Source organism: Salvelinus namaycush, chromosome 35 (genome assembly GCF_016432855.1).
Source record: "Salvelinus namaycush isolate Seneca chromosome 35, SaNama_1.0, whole genome shotgun sequence".
Lineage (NCBI taxonomy): Eukaryota > Metazoa > Chordata > Actinopteri > Salmoniformes > Salmonidae > Salvelinus > Salvelinus namaycush.
Window position 1 is genome coordinate 333,518 of NC_052341.1, and position 19,063 is coordinate 352,580.

A 19,063-nucleotide genomic window follows, 5' to 3' on the forward strand; every position below is an offset into this window, starting at 1 on the left:
GAGACAGAACTGGAAGACAGAACATACTGTTGGAGAGAGAGCATAGATGGTGAGACAGAACTGGAAGACAGAACATACTGTTGGAGAGAGAGCATAGATGGTGAGACAGAACTGGAAGACAGAACATACTGTTGGAGAGAGAGCATAGATGGTGAGACAGAACTGGAAGACAGAACATACTGTTGGAGAGAGAGCATAGATGATGAGACAGAATTGGAAGACAGAACATACTGTTGGAGAGAGAGCATAGATGGTGAGACAGAACTGGAAGACAGAACATACTGTTGGAGAGAGAGCATAGATGGTGAGACAGAACTGGAAGACAGAACATACTGTTGGAGAGAGAGCATAGATGGTGAGACAGAACTGGAAGACAGAACATACTGTTGGAGAGAGAGCATAGATGGTGAGACAGAACTGGAAGACAGAACATACTGTTGGAGAGAGAGCATAGATGATGAGACAGAATTGGAAGACAGAACATACTGTTGGAGAGAGAGCATAGATGATGAGACAGAACTGTAAGACAGAACATACTGTTGGAGAGAGGTGAGAGATGGTGAGACAGAACTGTAAGACAGAACATACTGTTGGAGAGAGAGCATAGATGATGAGACAGAACTGGAAGACAGAACATACTGTTGGAGAGAGAGCATAGATGATGAGACAGAACTGGAAGACAGAACATACTGTTGGAGAGAGAGCATAGATGGTGAGACAGAACTGGAAGACAGAACATACTGTTGGAGAGAGAGCATAGATGATGAGACAGAACTGTAAGACAGAACATACTGTTGGAGAGAGAGCATAGATGGTGAGACAGAATTGGAAGACAGAACATACTGTTGGAGAGAGAGCATAGATGATGAGACAGAACTGTAAGACAGAACATACTGTTGGAGAGAGAGCATAGATGATGAGACAGAACTGGAAGACAGAACATACTGTTGGAGAGAGAGCATAGATGGTGAGACAGAACTAGAAGATGATGATGATGATGATGATGTGGTCTCCTTAAACAGTACCTATGTACTGTCTTATGTAGCGGAGGACAGTTAGATTAAAGTCTTATGTAGCGGAGGACAGTTAGATTAAAGTCTTAAGTCTTATGTAGCGGAGGACAGTTAGGTAAAAGTTATGTAGCGGAGGACAGTTAGATACAAGTCTTATGTAGCGGAGGACAGTTATATAAAAGTCTTATGTAGCGGAGGACAGTTAGGTAAAAGTCTTATGTAGCTGAGGACAGTTAGTTAAAAGTCTTATGTAGCGGAGGACAGTTAGATAAAAGTCTTATGTCGCGGAGGACAGTTAGGTAAAAGTCTTATGTAGCGGAGGACAGTTAGATAAAAGTCTTATGTAGTGGAGGACAGTTAGGTAAAAGTCTTAAGTAGCGGAGGACAGTTAGATAAAAGTCTTATGTAGCGGAGGACAGTTAGATAAAAGTCTTATGTAGCGGAGGACAGTTAGATAAAAGTCTTAAGTAGCGGAGGACAGTTAGATTAAAGTCTTAAGTAGCGGAGGACAGTTAGATAAAAGTCTTATGTAGCGGAGGACAGTTAGTTAAAAGTCTTATGTAGCGGAGGACAGTTAGTTAAAAGTCTTATGTAGCGGAGGACAGTTAGGTATAAGTCTTATGTAGCGTAGGACAGTTAGATAAAAGTCTTATGTAGCGGAGGACAGTTAGATAAAAGTCTTATGTAGCGGAGGACAGTTAGATAAAAGTCTTATGTAGCGGAGGACAGTTAGATAAAAGTCTTATGTAGCGGAGGACAGTTAGATAAAAGTCTTAAGTAGCGGAGGACAGTTAGATAAAAGTCTTATGTAGCGGAGGACAGTTAGATAAAAGTCTTATGTCGCGGAGGACAGTTAGGTAAAAGTCTTATGTAGCGGAGGACATTTAGATACAAGTCTTATGTAGCAGAGGACAGTTAGGTAAAAGTCTTAAGTAGCGGAGGACAGTTAGGTAAAAGTCTTATGTAGCGGAGGACAGTTAGATAAAAGTCTTATGTAGTGGAGGACAGTTAGGTAAAAGTCTTATGTAGCAGAGGACAGTTAGATACAAGTCTTATGTCGCGGAGGACAGTTAGGTAAAAGTCTTATGTAGCGGAGGACATTTAGATACAAGTCTTATGTAGCAGAGGACAGTTAGGTAAAAGTCTTAAGTAGCGGAGGACAGTTAGGTAAAAGTCTTATGTAGCAGAGGTTATTTGAAATCATGTTCTAGTGATATATTATCCCTACCTTAATCTCAATTATCACCCTTGGACCGTGACGATCAGGAGAAGGGTTCGATCCCCGCTAGTTACACTTACCCTGTGTCCTGGAAGTCTCTGAGTCCCTCCGGTCTGTCCCACCACGAAGTGAACGTCGGCCATCAACTCATTGTTGAACATCACAGAGTTTCTAAAAAACAGACCAGAAAAAGGTAACGTAAAGGTAATGGCGGACTGAACGAAGTTATGTAGAGCACCTCAAGATAAAACATAATATACGAAATATCTGCTAAATTAGACTAAAATATTAGCACTAAATAATCTGGTGGGTGATAACCTTCAATCTGGATAATAACACAAAACAAATCCTAAGACTAGAGACATTTATCGACAAATATTACGAAAACAAGCAACACCCAAACATGACGGAGAGTAAGACAGGGGAACCGATTCAAAAACGAAAACGTGACTCTTCAACAGACACTGATGATTTAATATTCTCACCACCGGGAATGGTAAAGGTCGAAACCGATCTGTTAAAATCAATAAATGACAAACTGGGTATACTTGAATTAGTTAGTAAGGATATAAAAGAGTTGAAGGCAAGCCTCGAGATGAGTGATGAAAAAGCTGCGACATTGGAGAAGGAAACACACAAGCTAAAAGGGACAGTCAATAAGATTGAAACCGAAATGAATGAAATTAAAAAGGAGAACACCGTTCTGAAGGAAGCCTTACTGGACATAAAAACTAGATCCATGAGAGAGAATTTGGTACTTACAAATATCCAAGAGAAAGAAGGAGAAGTTCCTGAATCTGTAGTTAGAGAGTTCCTTCTTACAGCGCTTCAGATTCCACGCGAAGTTATCGACAAGATCCAACTTGAACGTGTACACCGCTTCGGACAGAGAGGGCAGAGGTACGAACGCCCAATCGTTGCCAAATTTGCTTCATTTAAAAATAAAATAATGGTTAAAAGCCTGGGTAAAAGACTTGCTGGGACCAAAATTGGCATGAATGATCAGTTTCCGAAGGAAATTGCAGAACGGCGCAAAGTTCTGTATCCAATTTTCAAAGAAAATAGATTAAAAGCGAAACGAGTAGCTCTCGTCATTGATAAACTATATATTGATAACCAGTTGTTCAGAGACACAAAGACTACTCCATGGTTATTTTAAAAATTACAAAGTTCTCATAGATGAGGAAAATAAACACAATTCAAGCCCGGTTATTGATTGTAACAATACAATAAAAAATATAGCTTTTCTATAAATCTTCACATATAACTAATTGAACACACAAGCACTATTTCTACATAGTGAAGATAAAAACTAAGTAAACAGAAGGCACAGTATGTGTGGATGTTGTGGTGTGTGTTTATTTTACTTGTTATGTTTGGAAAGTTGAGTGAGTGAGTAATGAAATGGTTGCATATCCCAGAGCCAATGTATTGCTGTGAGCCGGGTATGAGAGGGCTTTCAATGTTGTTCAGATGGTGGATATACTTTTATAATGAATTATACGTCTTATTTATTTATTGTCCTATCATGGGGAACTACATTTTTAAAATAAATTATATCTAATTATTTATTATCCTATTTTTAATGGTACGGTCCATGGCCCTATACCCTAGACACCCACATGAATGGCCCAGATACTAAGGAGAAGTCCCTAACTGTTTTATGTGCATGCTGTAAGCGGTCTGTATGCAGCCAAAATGAGGTCAGAGACCAAGAGCAGCACTGCCCCCCCAAGATTCTGAGCCTGCTTGGCAGGGTTGGTCCTGCAAAGACAAAGCCCCCTAAAGGGAGAGCATAATAAACAAGGAAATTCTCAAAGCTGCTAATGAGAACCTTGACAACCTTGTACCTAGCCGGTGGGGATTCCGGTGGGGTGCCCCCACCCAGGCAGTGGCAGTGCTGGCAACACTAGCTGCAGTAACCCATGGGGAGGGGGTCACACTCGGACACACTCGGAGAGAGGGGGTATATTTTTGTGGCCCTGGTGGCACGAAATCAAAGTCGGACTGCATGGAGATGCTTGGGAATATGGTCAATACGGGTGACCGTATTGTGGGTGTTTCAGGAAGAAGGTGTACATTTGACCTCCATCATCTAGGATGTGACAATGGTAAATAAATCTCTACATTTATGCTCATTTTTTTGCGCGGTCTTGCAGGCCTTCTCATGCAGCTGCAACTGCAAGTACATTTGTAAATCATGACCTATCTTGAGTTGGGCTCTGGGATGGTGCAATTGTTGAGAAAGTGAGCTTATGGTTGTGTGGGGGTAAGGGCTGAATGTGTGTGGGTGTATGTGTGTATCCCACAACTGTTGCGAAGAAAGAAGTAAAAGATGTTAGGGACTATAGAGGATGATTCACAGCAATATATAATACAAATCGAGGTGAGGGCGATGGAAATGCATTTGGCAATGGATCTGCTTCGGTTCGGTGGATGGCGCTGTGTGTACTTTTCGAAGGATGGATCCCAGTCGGTCCAGGGCTATGGGATACAGGGGGTCGAGGGTGGTCTGCCGGGCATTGGGATGACAACCCAACTCGAGATGAGGGCTTTTAGCGGGTGGAATAGTAGGGACCAATTGGAGGTTTACTTAGTAGCAATGCAAATATCATGGTACAACTATATAGACACTCAATCATTATGTTACTTTTTAATAGGACGTTTACAAACATATATTTTGATAAAAATAATTGAAAGGTGTGTCTCATTATGGTAAGTGGTGAAATAAGTATAGCCAGTTACAATTGTAATGGCTTAGCAGATAATAAGAAAAGACGATCAGTATTTACCTGGCTAAAAGAGAAGGATTATAATATCTATTGTTTACAGGAAACCCATTCAACAGTTTTAGATGAAGTTTTGTGGAAAAAGAACTGGGGGGGCGAAATATATTTCTCCCATGGGCAAAGAAATTCAAAAGGGGTGATGGTTTTAATTAACAGTAATTTTGATCCAAATGTGCAACTTGTCCAAACAGATCCTCAAGGTAGACGGATTATTTTAAATATGTTATTGGACAATAAACAGATATGGCTTATTAACCTATACGGTCCGAATAATGATGATCCAAGCTTCTTTGACAATATATATAAGAATGTATCAACTCTACAAGCAACACTAGACTCTATTATTATAGTGGGAGATTTTAATACGGTCTTAAATACCTCTATGGACCGGAAAGGAAATCACACTACAAACTATCACCCTCAGGCACTTAAGGAAATCAGGAATGTCATGGATATATTGGAATTAGTGGATATATGGAGACTTAAATACCCTGACCTAGTGAGATATACATGGTGGAGGCTTAATCAAGCTAGTCGCCTTGACTACTTTCTTATATCATTCTCTCTGGCACCAAAAGTTAAAAAGTGTTTGATAGGGGACAGAATGCGGTCGGACCATCACATAATTGGCATATATATTACTCTTACAGAATTTCCACGTGGGCGAGGATATTGGAAATTTTATCAAAGCCTACTAGATGATAAATTGTTTAGAACTAGGACAGAAGAATTTATAACTGACTTTTTTAGACATAACATAGGTACAGCAGATCCCCATATTGTATGAGACACTTTTAAGTGTGCCTTTAGAGGCCATGCAATTCAGTACTCATCTATAAAACAAAGGGAATTTAGATCAAAAGAGTCCATATTAACAAAGGAAATTGAAGGACTAACAGTACAGTTAGATAACAATAAAAACGGTACCATAGAGGCACAGAATAAGTTAGAGGAAAAACAAAAAGAAATGGAGGAACTTATTCAAGAAAGATCCAGTGTAATATATTATAAAAATAAAGCGAACTGGATGGAATATGGGGAAAAATGCACCAAATTCTTTTTCAATCTTCAATATAGAAATGCTACCAAAAAAACCGTATTAAAACTTGTTACAAATGATGGAGTCACGCATGATTCACCAAATTATATTTTGAAAGAGGAAGTAAAGTACTTTAAGAATATGTTTTCGTTTCAGGCTCCTCCATCTCCACTAACTGAAACTAATTGTATGGATTTTTTTCCTAATAATAATGTAAAATTAACATCTGTACAGAAAGACTCATGTGAAGGCCTAATTACAGAGGAGGAACTACTTGATGCAATTGGGGCCTTTAAGGATGGGAAAACTCCAGGGCTGGATGGCATACCAGTGGAAGTATACATTTTTTTTTTTGATATACTCAAAGGACCATTATTAGCTTGTTTTAACCACTCCTATATAAATGATAGATTATCAGACACACAACAAGAAGGTGTGATATCATTATTACTGAAACAGGTCCCAAGTGGTATATATAAAGATCCAGTCCATTTAAAAAATTGGAGACCTCTTACACTTCAGTGTTGTGATGCAAAACGCTTGGCGCATAGAATTAAAAAAGTATTGTCAGATATTATTCATCCTAATCAGACAGGTTTTTTACATGGACGATACATTGGAGATAATATAAGGCAAGTACTGGAAACAATAGAACACTATGAAATATCGGGGACACCAGGCCTGGTTTTCATAGCTGATTTTGAAAAGGCTTTTGATAAAGTACGACTGGAGTTTATATATAAATGCCTAGAATATTTCAATTTTGGGGAATCTCTTATAAAATGGGTTAGAATTATGTATAGTAACCCTAGGTGTAAAATAGTAAATAATGGCTACATCTCAGAAAGTTTAAAACTATCTAGAGGAGTAAAACAAGGTTGTCCACTATCGGCATATCTATGTATTATTGCCATTGAAATGTTAGCTGTTAAAATTAGATCAAACATTAATATTAAGGGATTAGAAATCCAGGGCCTAAAAACTAAGGTGTCATTGTACGCTGATGATTCATGTTTTCTTTTAAAACCACAACTAGAGTCTCTCCACAGCCTCTTAGAGGATCTAGATACATTTGCTATCCTCTCTGGATTAAAACCAAATTATGATAAATGTACCATATTACGTATTGGATCACTAAAAAATACACATTTTACATTGCCATGTAGTTTACCAATTAAATGGTCTGACGGAGATGTGGACATACTCGGTATACAAATCCCAAAAGAAAGAAATGATCTCACTCCAATAAATTTTTATAGAAAGTTAGCAAAAATAGATAAGATCTTGCTACCATGGAAAGGAAAATACCTGTCTATTTGTGGAAAAATCACCCTGATTAACTCTTTAATCATATCACAGTTTACCTATTTGCTTATGGTTTTGCCTACACCTAGTGACCTGCTTTTTAACTTCTTCTGGCTGCAGGGGCAGTATTGAGTAACTTGGATAAAGGTGCCCATTTCAAACGGCCTCGTACTCAATTCTTGCTCGTACAATATGCATATTATTATTACTATTGGATAGAAAACACTCTCTAGTTTCTAAAACCGTTTGAATTATATCTGTGAGTCAAACAGAACTCATTTGGCACAAACTTCCTGACCAGGAAGTGGAAAGTCTGAAATCGATGCTCTCTTCTAGGTCCTGCCTATAAATGGGCATGATACGTATTAGTATACGTGCACTTCATAGACCTTCCCCTGGATGTCAAGAGGCGGTGAGAGAAGAAATTTAGTGTTTATCTTGGTCTGAAGTGGAATACAAGCTCTTTGTATGACGTGTCCCCCATTTCCGGTTTTCTGGAGAGCGCGAAGAGGGACTTGGATTTGCCTTCTGTTTAGCTGCCGTTATAGGCGACTACTATCTCCGGCTTTGATTTTATTTGATACATTTGACCATATCATCGTAAAGTATGTTTTTTCAATATAGTTTAATCAGATTATTGAAATTTTTTCGGGAGTTTTGCCGTGTTCCGTTCTCTGACTTTGTTGACGATGGAGAGATTCGTGCCACTTGGCTAGTGTGCTTGCTAAATCGAGAGGGAAAGTGGCCGTTCTAAATCCAAACAACGATTGTTCTTGACAAAGGACCCCTTGTCCAACATTCTGATGAAAGATCAGCAAAAGTAAGAAACATTTTATGATGCTATTTCATATATCTGTCGTACATGTGAACTAGTCGTCGGCGCCCAACTTTTGGGTACTCTAGCTATACCGAAGCTGGATGTCGTAATGAAGTTATTTTTTAGAATTCTAACACTGCGATTTCATTAAGAACTAATGGATCTATCATTTCCTATACAACATGTATGTTTTAGTTATGTTTATGAATAGCTATTTGGTCAGAATATGTGTGTCAGAAAAAGTGTCAGAAAAAAATCCGGGCGTTGTGGGAAAAAGTAGCTAAGTTAGCACAATGTATAACCATTGATTTCAGCTCTAAATATGCACATTTTCGAACAAAACATAAGTGTATGTATAACCTGATGTTATAGGACTGTCATCTGATGAAGAAAATCAAGGTTAGTCAAAAATTATATATCTTTTACTGGTTTGTTACGATCGCTAACTTTTACTGCTGGGGAAGGGCTTGTGTTTTTGGCTATTGTGATAAGCTAATATAACGCTATATTGTGTTTTCGCTGTAAAACACTTGATAAATCGGAAATATTGTCTGGAATCACAAGATGCCTGTCTTTCATTTGCTGTACACTATGTATTTTTCAGAAATGTTTTATGATGAGTATTTAGGTATTTGGCGTTGGTGTCTGTAATTATTCTGTCTGCTTTCGGTGCAATTTCTGATTGTAGCTGCAATGTAAACTATGATTTATACCTGAAATATGCACATTTTTCGAACAAAACATAGATTTATTGAATAACATGTTATAAGACTGTCATCTGATGAAGTTGTTTGTTGGTTAGTTTGGTTGGTTCTTGGTTAGTTAGGTTGTGCTTTATGCTACCTGTGCTGTGAAAAATGTCTGTCCTTTTTTGTATTTGGTGGTGAGCTAACATAAATATACGTGGTGTTTTCGCTGTAAAACATTTTAAAAATCGGACATGTTGGCTGGATTCACAAGATGTGTACCTTTCATATGCTGTATTGGACTTGTTAATGTGTGAAAGTTAAATATTTAAAAAAAATATATTTTGAATTTCGCGCCCTGCACTTGAGCTGGCTGTTGTCATAAGTGTACCGACGTCGGGCTTGCAGCCAGAAGAAGTTAAATTATATGAACAAAAAATATTCCATTTTATTTGGAACGGCAAGCCAGATAAAATTAAAAGGGCCTATTTATATAACGAATATGAATTTGGAGGGCAGAAATTATTAAATATTAAAGCATTAGACCTCTCACTAAAGGCATCAGTCATACAAAAGTTATACTTAAATCCAAACTGGTTCTCTAGTAAATTGGTACGAATGTCTCATCCTATGTTCAAGAAGGGCCTTTTTCCCTTTATTCAGATTACACCTGCTCACTTTCGGTTGTTTGAAAAGGAAATAATCTCCAAAATATCTTTATTTTTTAAACAAGCCTTAGAAAGTTGATTGCAATTTCAGTTTAATCCACCTGAAAGGACGGAACAAATAGTACAACAAATATTGTGGTTAAATTCAAATATAGTAATTGATAAAAAAACTGTATTTATCAAAGAAATGTTTAAAAAAGGTATAATTTTTGTGAATGATATCATAAATAGGACTGGTGGAGTAATGTCACACATGCAGCTAACACAGACATATGGAAATGTCTGCTCTACCCAAAATTACAACCAATTAATTGCAGCATTACCACAAAAATGGAAGAGGCAAGTAGAAGGGGAAAAAAGTAAGGAACTTGTATGTCGGCCCTATATTAAAGAACATAAATGGTTAAAGAAAAGTGTGATAAATAAAAACATATACCAATTTAATTTAAGGACCAAAAAACTGACAGCTGTGCCATATAAATTGCAAAATAGTTGGGAAGTGATTTTCGATGTACCCATTCCATGGCACATGGTTTATGAATTGATACGCAAAACAACGCCGGATTCAAAACTTCGAATTTTTCAATTTAAATTACTGTACAAAATTCTTGCAACTAATAGAATGTTATATATATGGGGGATACAATCTTCCCAGCTCTGCAGATTCTGCTGTGAGGAGGCAGAGTCACTAGATCATTTATTTTGGTATTGTCCGTATGTAGCTCGTTTTTGGTCACAGGTCCAGGAATGGCTGAAGAATTGCAACATTTGCGTAGAACTAACGCTACAGATAGCAATACTGGGGGATTTGAAAAGCCATAGTCAATCAATCAATAATATAATAATTATTTTAGCATAAATGTTTATTTTTAATTTACAATCCGTGGAAGCTATGAGAATAGGAAGATTCAAATCTTTTGTGAAGCATCACAGCACAGTTGAAAAATATATGGCAAATAAAAATCCGAAATGGATGATGTTGGAAGATAGATGGGAAGGGTTGAGTGGAGCTGAAGGGTGGGACTAATAACAAGATAAACAATGTAGGGCATACGGGATCTGTGAAATGTGTATAGGTGCGGAGCTTTTGTGAAATAGCACAGTTACAAGTGGAAATCAAACTGGATGGACAACAGAAATAGAGGAAGGACTAAGAACAAACAAGAGAGAACTATTATAAAGTAGACTGTGTCTGTAAAATGTGTATAAGATGTATAAATTGAAGGTAAAAACAGAAATGTTTATCAGTTTACTCCAATTGGGGGATCGGTGGTAGGGTTTGCGGGGAATAATAATAAAGGTATATTCTTTAAAAAAGTATGTATGTCTATATAGGTATGTGTATGTATATATGTGTATATGTATGCATACGTGTATGGATATATATATTTACCCAAAAAAATATGGGGGATTGGAAATGATGCAGACGATTACATTGGAAGCAACATTCTTTCCGCAATATTAAGCTGATCCACCCCTTAAAAAAATTAAAAAATAAAAAATAAAAATAAAAATAAAAATAAAAAACCAGAGGAAGATCAAAGATCAATCACCTGTGCTGTATGCTAAGAGTAACTCTCATACACTAATACACTACATGACCAACAGTATGTGGACACCTTCCCGTCCAACATCTCATTCCAAAATCATTGGTATTAATGTGGAGTTGATCTGCCCTTTGCTGCTGTAACAGCCTCCACTCTTCTAGGAAGGCTTTCCACTAGGTCACTAGATTCTATTCAGCCACAAGAGCATTAGTAAGGACGGGGAGAGTCGGTGTTCCAATTCATAAGAAAGTTGAGAAATGGGGTTGAAAAAAGGGCCATCCCAAAACTGTTGCTACAAAGTTGGAAGCATAACATCGTTTAGAATGTCATTGTATGCTGTAGCGTTAAGATTTCCCTTCACTGGAACTAAGGGGCCTAGTCCGAACCATGACAAACAGCCCCAGATCGTTTTTTCCTGATCCACCAAACTTTACAGTTGCCACTATGCATTGGGGCAGTTAGCATTGTCTTGGCATCCACCAAACCCAGACTCGGTTGCCAGATGGTGAAGCGTGACTCATCACTCCAGAGAATACGCTTCCACTGCTCCAGAGTCCAATGGAGGTGAGCTTTACACCACTCCAGCCAACGCTTGGCATTGCGCATGATGATCTTAGTTTTGTATGCGGCTTCTCGGCTACGGAAACCTAATGCATGAAGCTCCCGACGAACAGCTGTTGTGCTGACGTTGCTTTCAGATGCAGACCTCGGTGGTGAGTGTTGCAACCGAGGACAGACGATTTTTACACGCTACGCGCTTCAGAACTCGGCGGTCCCGTTCTGTGAGCTTGTGTGGTCTACCACTTCGCAGCTGAGCCGTTGTTACTCCTAGACGTTTTCACTTCACAATAACAGCACTTACAGTTGACCGGGGCAGCTCTAGCAGGGCAGAACTTTGACGAACTGACTTGGAAAGGTGGCATCCTATGACGTTGCCACAAACTGGAGACCACATTCTCGGAGGCAGCGTTCATTGTTGCGGGGGACTTTAACAAAAGTAATTTGAGAACCATGCTCCCAAATTATTACCAACACATCAACTGTCTAACTCGTAGAAATTCTACCCTTGACCACTGTTGCACACCTTTCGACATGGATATAAGCCCCTCTCCCGTCCTCCTTTCGTAAAATCTGACCACGACTCCATCTTGCTTCTCCCCGCCTACAAGAGGGAAGTTCCGGTGATCAAGTCTGTACAGCATTGGTCCGACCAATCAGAATTCACGCTCCAAAACGGTTTTGATCACGTGGACTGGAATATGTTCCCGTGTCGCCTCTGAAGATAATATCAATGAATACACCGACTCAGTCACCGGAATCATCAAAAAATTAATAGATGACGTGATACCGATAGTATCTTTCAAAACATACCCAAATCAAAAACCGTGTATTGATAGCAGCCTTGTAGGAAAAACTGAAGAGATAGATGCTGTTTATAAACAGGGAAAGGTGACCGAGACAATAGTTTGGTTCAACAGTACAAATATGCAATTCAGCGGGGTCGAACACAAGGCGTGTGTTGCAGGGGCTCCGAACGATCATAGATTACAAAAAGAAAGCACGGACACCAACACCCCTCTACCAGATGAGCTAACCCCTTCCAATGACATTCATCACTGTTGCAGTTGTAAATACAGTGCCTTCAGTAAGTATTCAGACACATTTTGTTACATTACAGCCTTATTCTAAAATGTATTAAATTGTTTTTTCCCTCATCAATATACACACAATACTCCATAATGACAAAGCGAAAACAGGTTTTCAGAAATGTTTGTAAATGGCTGGGCAGAGGCTTGTTTCCCAAAGCCACTCCTGCATTGTCTTGGCTGTGTACTTAGAGTCGTTGTCCTGTTGGAAGGTGAACCTTCACCCCAGTCGGAGGTCCTGAGTGCTCTGGAGTAGGTTTTCATCAATGATCTCTCAGTACTTTGCTCCATTCCTCTTTCCCTCGTCTCCCAGTTCCCAATGCTGAAAAACATCCCCACATCATGATGCTGCCACCACCATGCTTCACCGTGGGGATGGTGCCAGGATTCCTACAGACATGAGGCTTGGCATTTAGGCCAGTATTAGTCCCTGGTCGCTGCTCTAGAGGATGCTGAGGTTACGGTATGAGTCCCTGGTCTCTGCTCTAGAAGATGCTGAGGTTACAGTATGAGTCCCTGGTCTCTGCTCTAGAAGATGCTGAGGTTACGGTATGATTCCCTGTTCTCTGTTCTAGAGGATGCTGAGGTTACGGTATGATTCCCTGTTCTCTGTTCTAGAGGATGCTGAGGTTACGGTATGATTCCCTGGTCTCCTCTCTAGAAGATGCTGAGGTGACGGTATGAGTCCCTGGTCTCCTCTCTAGAAGATGCTGAGGTTACGGTATGATTCCCTGGTCTCCATTCTAGAAGATGCTGATGTTACATTCCAGTATGATTTCCTGGTCTCTGCTCTAGAAGATGCTGAAGGTACGGTATGAGTCCCTGGTCTCTGCTCTAGAAGATGCTGAGGTTACATTACAGTATGATTTCCTGGTCTCTGCTCTAGAAGATGCTGAGGTTACGGTATGATTCCCTGGTCTCTACTCTAGAAGATGCTGAGGTTACGGTATGATTCCCTGGTCTCTGCTCTAGAAGATGCTGAGGTTACGGTATGATTCCCTGGTCTCCTCTCTAGAAGATGCTGAGGTTACGGTATGATTCCCTGGTCTCTGCTCTAGAAGATGCTGAGGTTACGGTATGAGTCCCTGGTCTCTGCTCTAGAAGATGCTGAGGTTACGGTATGATTCCCTGTTCTCTATTCTAGAAGATGCTGAGGTTACGGTATGATTCCCTGTTCTCTGTTCTAGAGGATGCTGAGGTTACGGTATGATTCCCTGGTCTCTGCTCTAGAAGATGCTGAGGTTACGGTATGAGTCCCTGGTCTCTGCTCTAGAAGATGCTGAGGTTACGGTATGATTCCCTGGTCTCTGCTCTAGAAGATGCTGAGGTTACGGTATGATTCCCTGGTCTCTGCTCTAGAAGATGCTGAGGTTACGGTATGATTCCCTGGTGTCCTCTCTAGAAGATGCTGAGGTTACGGTATGATTCCCTGGTCTCTGCTCTAGAAGATGCTGAGGTTACAGTATGATTCCCTGGTCTCTGCTCTAGAAGATGCTGAGGTTACGGTATGATTCCCTGGTCTCTACTCTAGAAGATGCTGAGGTTACGGTATGATTCCCTGGTCTCTGCTCTAGAAGATGCTGAGGTTACGGTATGATTCCCTGGTCTCTGCTCTAGAAGATGCTGAGGTTACAGTATGAGTCCCTGGTCTCTGCTCTAGAAGATGCTGAGGTTACAGTATGATTCCCTGGTCTCTGCTCTAGAAGATGCTGAGGTTACAGTATGAGTCCCTGGTCTCTGCTCTAGAAGATGCTGAGGTTACAGTATGATTCCCTGGTCTCTGCTCTAGAAGATGCTGAGGTTACGGTATGAGTCCCTGGTCTCTGCTCTAGAAGATGCTGAGGTTACAGTATGATTCCCTGGTCTCTGCTCACCGCCCAGCCTGGGACCTGGCCCAGAACAGAAAAGTGTGGAGATCCAAATCATATTCACTCCAAAAAGCTTGTGAATATGAGTCACCTACCTCTGGTATATGAGTTAGTTAGTGTCACCTACCTCTGGTATATGAGTTAGTGTCACCTACCTCTGGTTTATGAGTTAGTTAGTTAGTGTCACCTACCTCTGGTATATGAGTTAGTTAGTGTCACCTACCTCTGGTTTATGAGTTAGTTAGTTAGTGTCACCTACCTCTGGTTTATGAGTTAGTTAGTGTCAGCTACCTCTGGTTTATGAGTTAGTTAGTTAGTGTCACCTACCTCTGGTTTATGAGTTAGTTAGTGTCACCTACCTCTGGTATATGAGTTAGTTAGTTAGTGTCACCTACCTCTGGTATATGAGTTAGTTAGTTAGTGTCACCTACCTCTGGTATATGAGTTAGTTAGTTAGTGTCACCTACCTCTGGTTTATGAGTTAGTTAGTTAGTGTCACCTACCTCTGGTTTATGAGTTAGTTAGTGTCACCTACCTCTGGTATATGAGTTAGTTAGTTAGTGTCACCTACCTCTGGTATATGAGTTAGTTAGTTAGTGTCACCTACCTCTGGTTTATGAGTTAGTTAGTTAGTGTCACCTACCTCTGGTTTATGAGTTAGTTAGTGTCACCTACCTCTGGTATATGAGTTAGTTAGTTAGTGTCACCTACCTCTGGTTTATGAGTTAGTTAGTTAGTGTCACCTACCTCTGGTATATGAGTTAGTTAGTGTCACCTACCTCTGGTTTATGAGTTAGTTAGTTAGTGTCACCTACCTCTGGTTTATGAGTTAGTTAGTGTCACCTACCTCTGGTATATGAGTTAGTTAGTTAGTGTCACCTACCTCTGGTATATGAGTTAGTTAGTTAGTGTCACCTACCTCTGGTATATGAGTTAGTTAGTTAGTGTCACCTACCTCTGGTTTATGAGTTAGTTAGTTAGTGTCACCTACCTCTGGTTTATGAGTTAGTTAGTGTCACCTACCTCTGGTATATGAGTTAGTTAGTTAGTGTCACCTACCTCTGGTATATGAGTTAGTTAGTTAGTGTCACCTACCTCTGGTTTATGAGTTAGTTAGTGTCACCTACCTCTGGTTTATGAGTTAGTTAGTGTCACCTACCTCTGGTATATGAGTTAGTTAGTGTCACATACCTCTGGTTTATGAGTTAGTTAGTGTCACCTACCTCTCCAGTATATGAGTTAGTTAGTTAGTGTCACCTACCTCTCTAGTTAGTTAGTTAGTGTCACCTACCTCTGGTTTATGAGTTAGTTAGTGTCACCTACCTCTGGTATATGAGTTAGTTAGTTAGTGTCACCTACCTCTCCAGTATATGCGTTAGTTAGTTAGTGTCACCTACCTCTGGTATATGAGTTAGTTAGTTAGTGTCACCTACCTCTCCAGTATATGAGTTAGTTAGTTAGTGTCACCTACCTCTGGTATATGAGTTAGTTAGTTAGTGTCACCTACCTCTCCAGTATATGAGTTAGTTAGTGTCACCTATCTCTCTAGTATATGTTAGTTAGTGTCACCTTTTAGTTAGTTAGTTAGATAGTGTCACCTACCTCTCTAGTATGTTCGTTAGTTAGTCAGTGTCACCTACCTCTCTAGTATATGAATTAGTTAGTGTCGCCTACCTCTCTAGTATATGAGTTAGTCAGTGTCACCTACCTCTCTAGTATATGAATTAGTTAGTGTCGCCTACCTCTCTAGTATATGAGTTAGTTAGTGTCACCTATCTCTCTAGTATATGAGTTAGTTAGTGTCGCCTACCTCTCTAGTATATGAGTTAGTTAGTGTCACCTACCTCTCTAGTATTTGAGTCAGTTAGTGTCACCTACCTCTCCAATATATGAGTTAGTTAGTTAGTGTCACCTATTAGTTAGTTAGTGTCACCTACCTCTCTAGTATATGAGTTAGTTAGTGTCACCTACCTCTCTGGTATATGAGTTAGTTAGTGTCACCTACCTCTCTGGTATATGAGTTAGTTAGTGTCACCTACCTCTCCAGTATATGAGTTAGTTAGTTAGTGTCACCTACCTCTCTAGTTAGTTAGTTAGTGTCACCTACCTCTCTAGTATATGAGTTAGTTAGTGTCACCTACCTCTCTAGTTAGTTAGTTAGTGTCACCTACCTCTCTAATTAGTTAGTTAGTGTCACCTACCTCTCTAGTTAGTTAGTTAGTGTCACCTACCTCTCTAGTATATGAGTTAGTTAGTGTCACCTACCTCTCTGGTATATGAGTTAGTTAGTGTCACCTACCTCTCTAGTATTTGAGTCAGTTAGTGTCACCTACCTCTCTAGTTAGTTAGTTAGTGTCACCTACCTCTCTAATTAGTTAGTTAGTGTCACCTACCTCTCTAGTTAGTTAGTTAGTGTCACCTACCTCTCTAGTATATGAGTTAGTTAGTGTCACCTACCTCTCTGGTATATGAGTTAGTTAGTGTCACCTACCTCTCTGGTATATGAGTTAGTTAGTGTCACCTACCTCTCCAGTATATGAGTTAGTTAGTTAGTGTCACCTACCTCTCTAGTTAGTTAGTTAGTGTCACCTACCTCTCTAGTATATGAGTTAGTTAGTGTCACCTACCTCTCTAGTTAGTTAGTTAGTGTCACCTACCTCTCTAATTAGTTAGTTAGTGTCACCTACCTCTCTAGTTAGTTAGTTAGTGTCACCTACCTCTCTAGTATATGAGTTAGTTAGTGTCACCTACCTCTCTGGTATATGAGTTAGTTAGTGTCACCTACCTCTCTAGTATTTGAGTCAGTTAGTGTCACCTACCTCTCTAGTTAGTTAGTTAGTGTCACCTACCTCTCTAATTAGTTAGTTAGTGTCACCTACCTCTCTAGTTAGTTAGTTAGTGTCACCTACCTCTCTAGTATATGAGTTAGTTAGTGTCACCTACCTCTCTAGTATTTGAGTCAGTTAGTGTCACCTACCTCTCCAATATATGAGTTAGTTATTTAGTGTCACCTATTAGTTAGTTAGTGTCACCTACCTCTCCAGTATATGAGTTAGTTAGTTAGTGTCACCTACCTCTCTAGTTAGTTAGTTAGTGTCACCTACCTCTCTAATTAGTTAGTTAGTGTCACCTACCTCTCTAGTAGATGAGTTATTTAGTTTCACCTATCTCTCTAGTATATGAGTTAGTTAGTGTCACCTACATCTCTAGTAGATTAGTTAGCTAGTTTCACCTATCTCTAGTATATGAGTTAGTTAGTGTCACCTACATCTCTAGTTAGTTAGTGTCACCTACCTCTCTAGTTAGTTAGTGTCACCTACCTCTAGTTAGTTAGTTAGTGTCACCTACCTCTAGTTAGTTAGTTAGTGCCACCTACCTCTCTAGTTAGTTAGTTAGTGTCACCTGTCTCTCTAGTTAGTTAGTTAATGTTACCTATCTCTCAAGTATAATAGTTAGTTAGTTAGTGTCACCTACCTCTCTAGTTAGTTAGTTAGGGTCACCTACCTCTCTAGTATAATAGTTAGTTAGTTAGTGCCACCTACCTATCTAGTTAGTTAGTTAGTTAGTTTCACCTACCTCTCTAGTTAGTTAGTTAGTGTCACCTACCTCTCTAGTTAGATAGTGTCACCTATCTCTCTAGTATAATAGTTAGTTAGTTAGTGTCACCTACCTCTCTAGTATATTAGTTAGTTAGTTAGTGTCACCTACCTCTCTAGTTAGTTAGTTAGTGTCACCTACCTCTCTAGTATATTAGTTAGTTAGTGTCACCTACCTCTCTAGTTAGTTAGTTAAGGTCACCTATCTCTCTAGTATATTAGTTAGTTAGTTAGTGTCACCTCCCTCCCTCTCTAGTTAGTCAGTTAGTTAGTTAGTTAGTGTCACCTACCTCTGGTATATGAGTTAGTTAGTTTCACCTACCTCTCTCGTATAGTAGAGTACAGCCCCTGCCAGTTACAGTTCTGAATGGTATTGTTGTTATTCAGGTTCTGTTGTTGGTACTCCTGCACTGTGGTGGTGGACGACCCTTCACCATGCTTCTTAGTGCTAGGGAAAATATCTGCCATCTTCTTTTTCTTCTTGTTCTTTAGGGTAATGATCTCATAACACACCGGAGGCAGCTTGGACCCGGTACTGCCCCCGGCAGCGCTGCCGCTGTTTACTGTCTTTTTGGAGCTCTTAGAGCTCGGTGACTTGCTCTTGACGGACTCTGGGAGCATCAAGAGGAAGGTCAGACATTTCATGTTCCGGCCCTTAGCATCCACCATGAGTGTGTTGTCCCGCCGAGCAGTGGGAGTGTATGCAGAGGGTGGGTGCTCCGACAGGACAGGACAGTGGAGAGCAAAGGGCAAATAGTCAGTCAGTCAGAAATCCTCCTCCTACTGTATTGTTGGTTCATCTTTTAGGAAGCAGACAGTCACACAGTTACAGGGTTATCCTGCACTGTCTCTCTTCTCCTTCACTTTACT

General features: G+C 39.9%; 1 protein-coding gene across 1 annotated transcript in view; it reads right to left on the bottom strand.

Moving 5' to 3' along the window:
- Window positions 1–18,862, bottom strand: part of LOC120029338 (BTB/POZ domain-containing protein 3-like) — a 30,261-nt gene extending 11,399 nt beyond the window's left edge. Inside the window, exons 1-2 of the mRNA XM_038974572.1 lie at window positions 18,516–18,862; window positions 2,313–2,403 (exon numbers count right to left, since the gene is read on the bottom strand). Coding sequence (XP_038830500.1) covers window positions 2,313–2,403; window positions 18,516–18,862 — 438 coding nt within the window. The remainder of the gene's footprint in view (window positions 1–2,312; window positions 2,404–18,515) is intronic.
- Window positions 18,863–19,063: the final 201 nt, after the last annotated feature.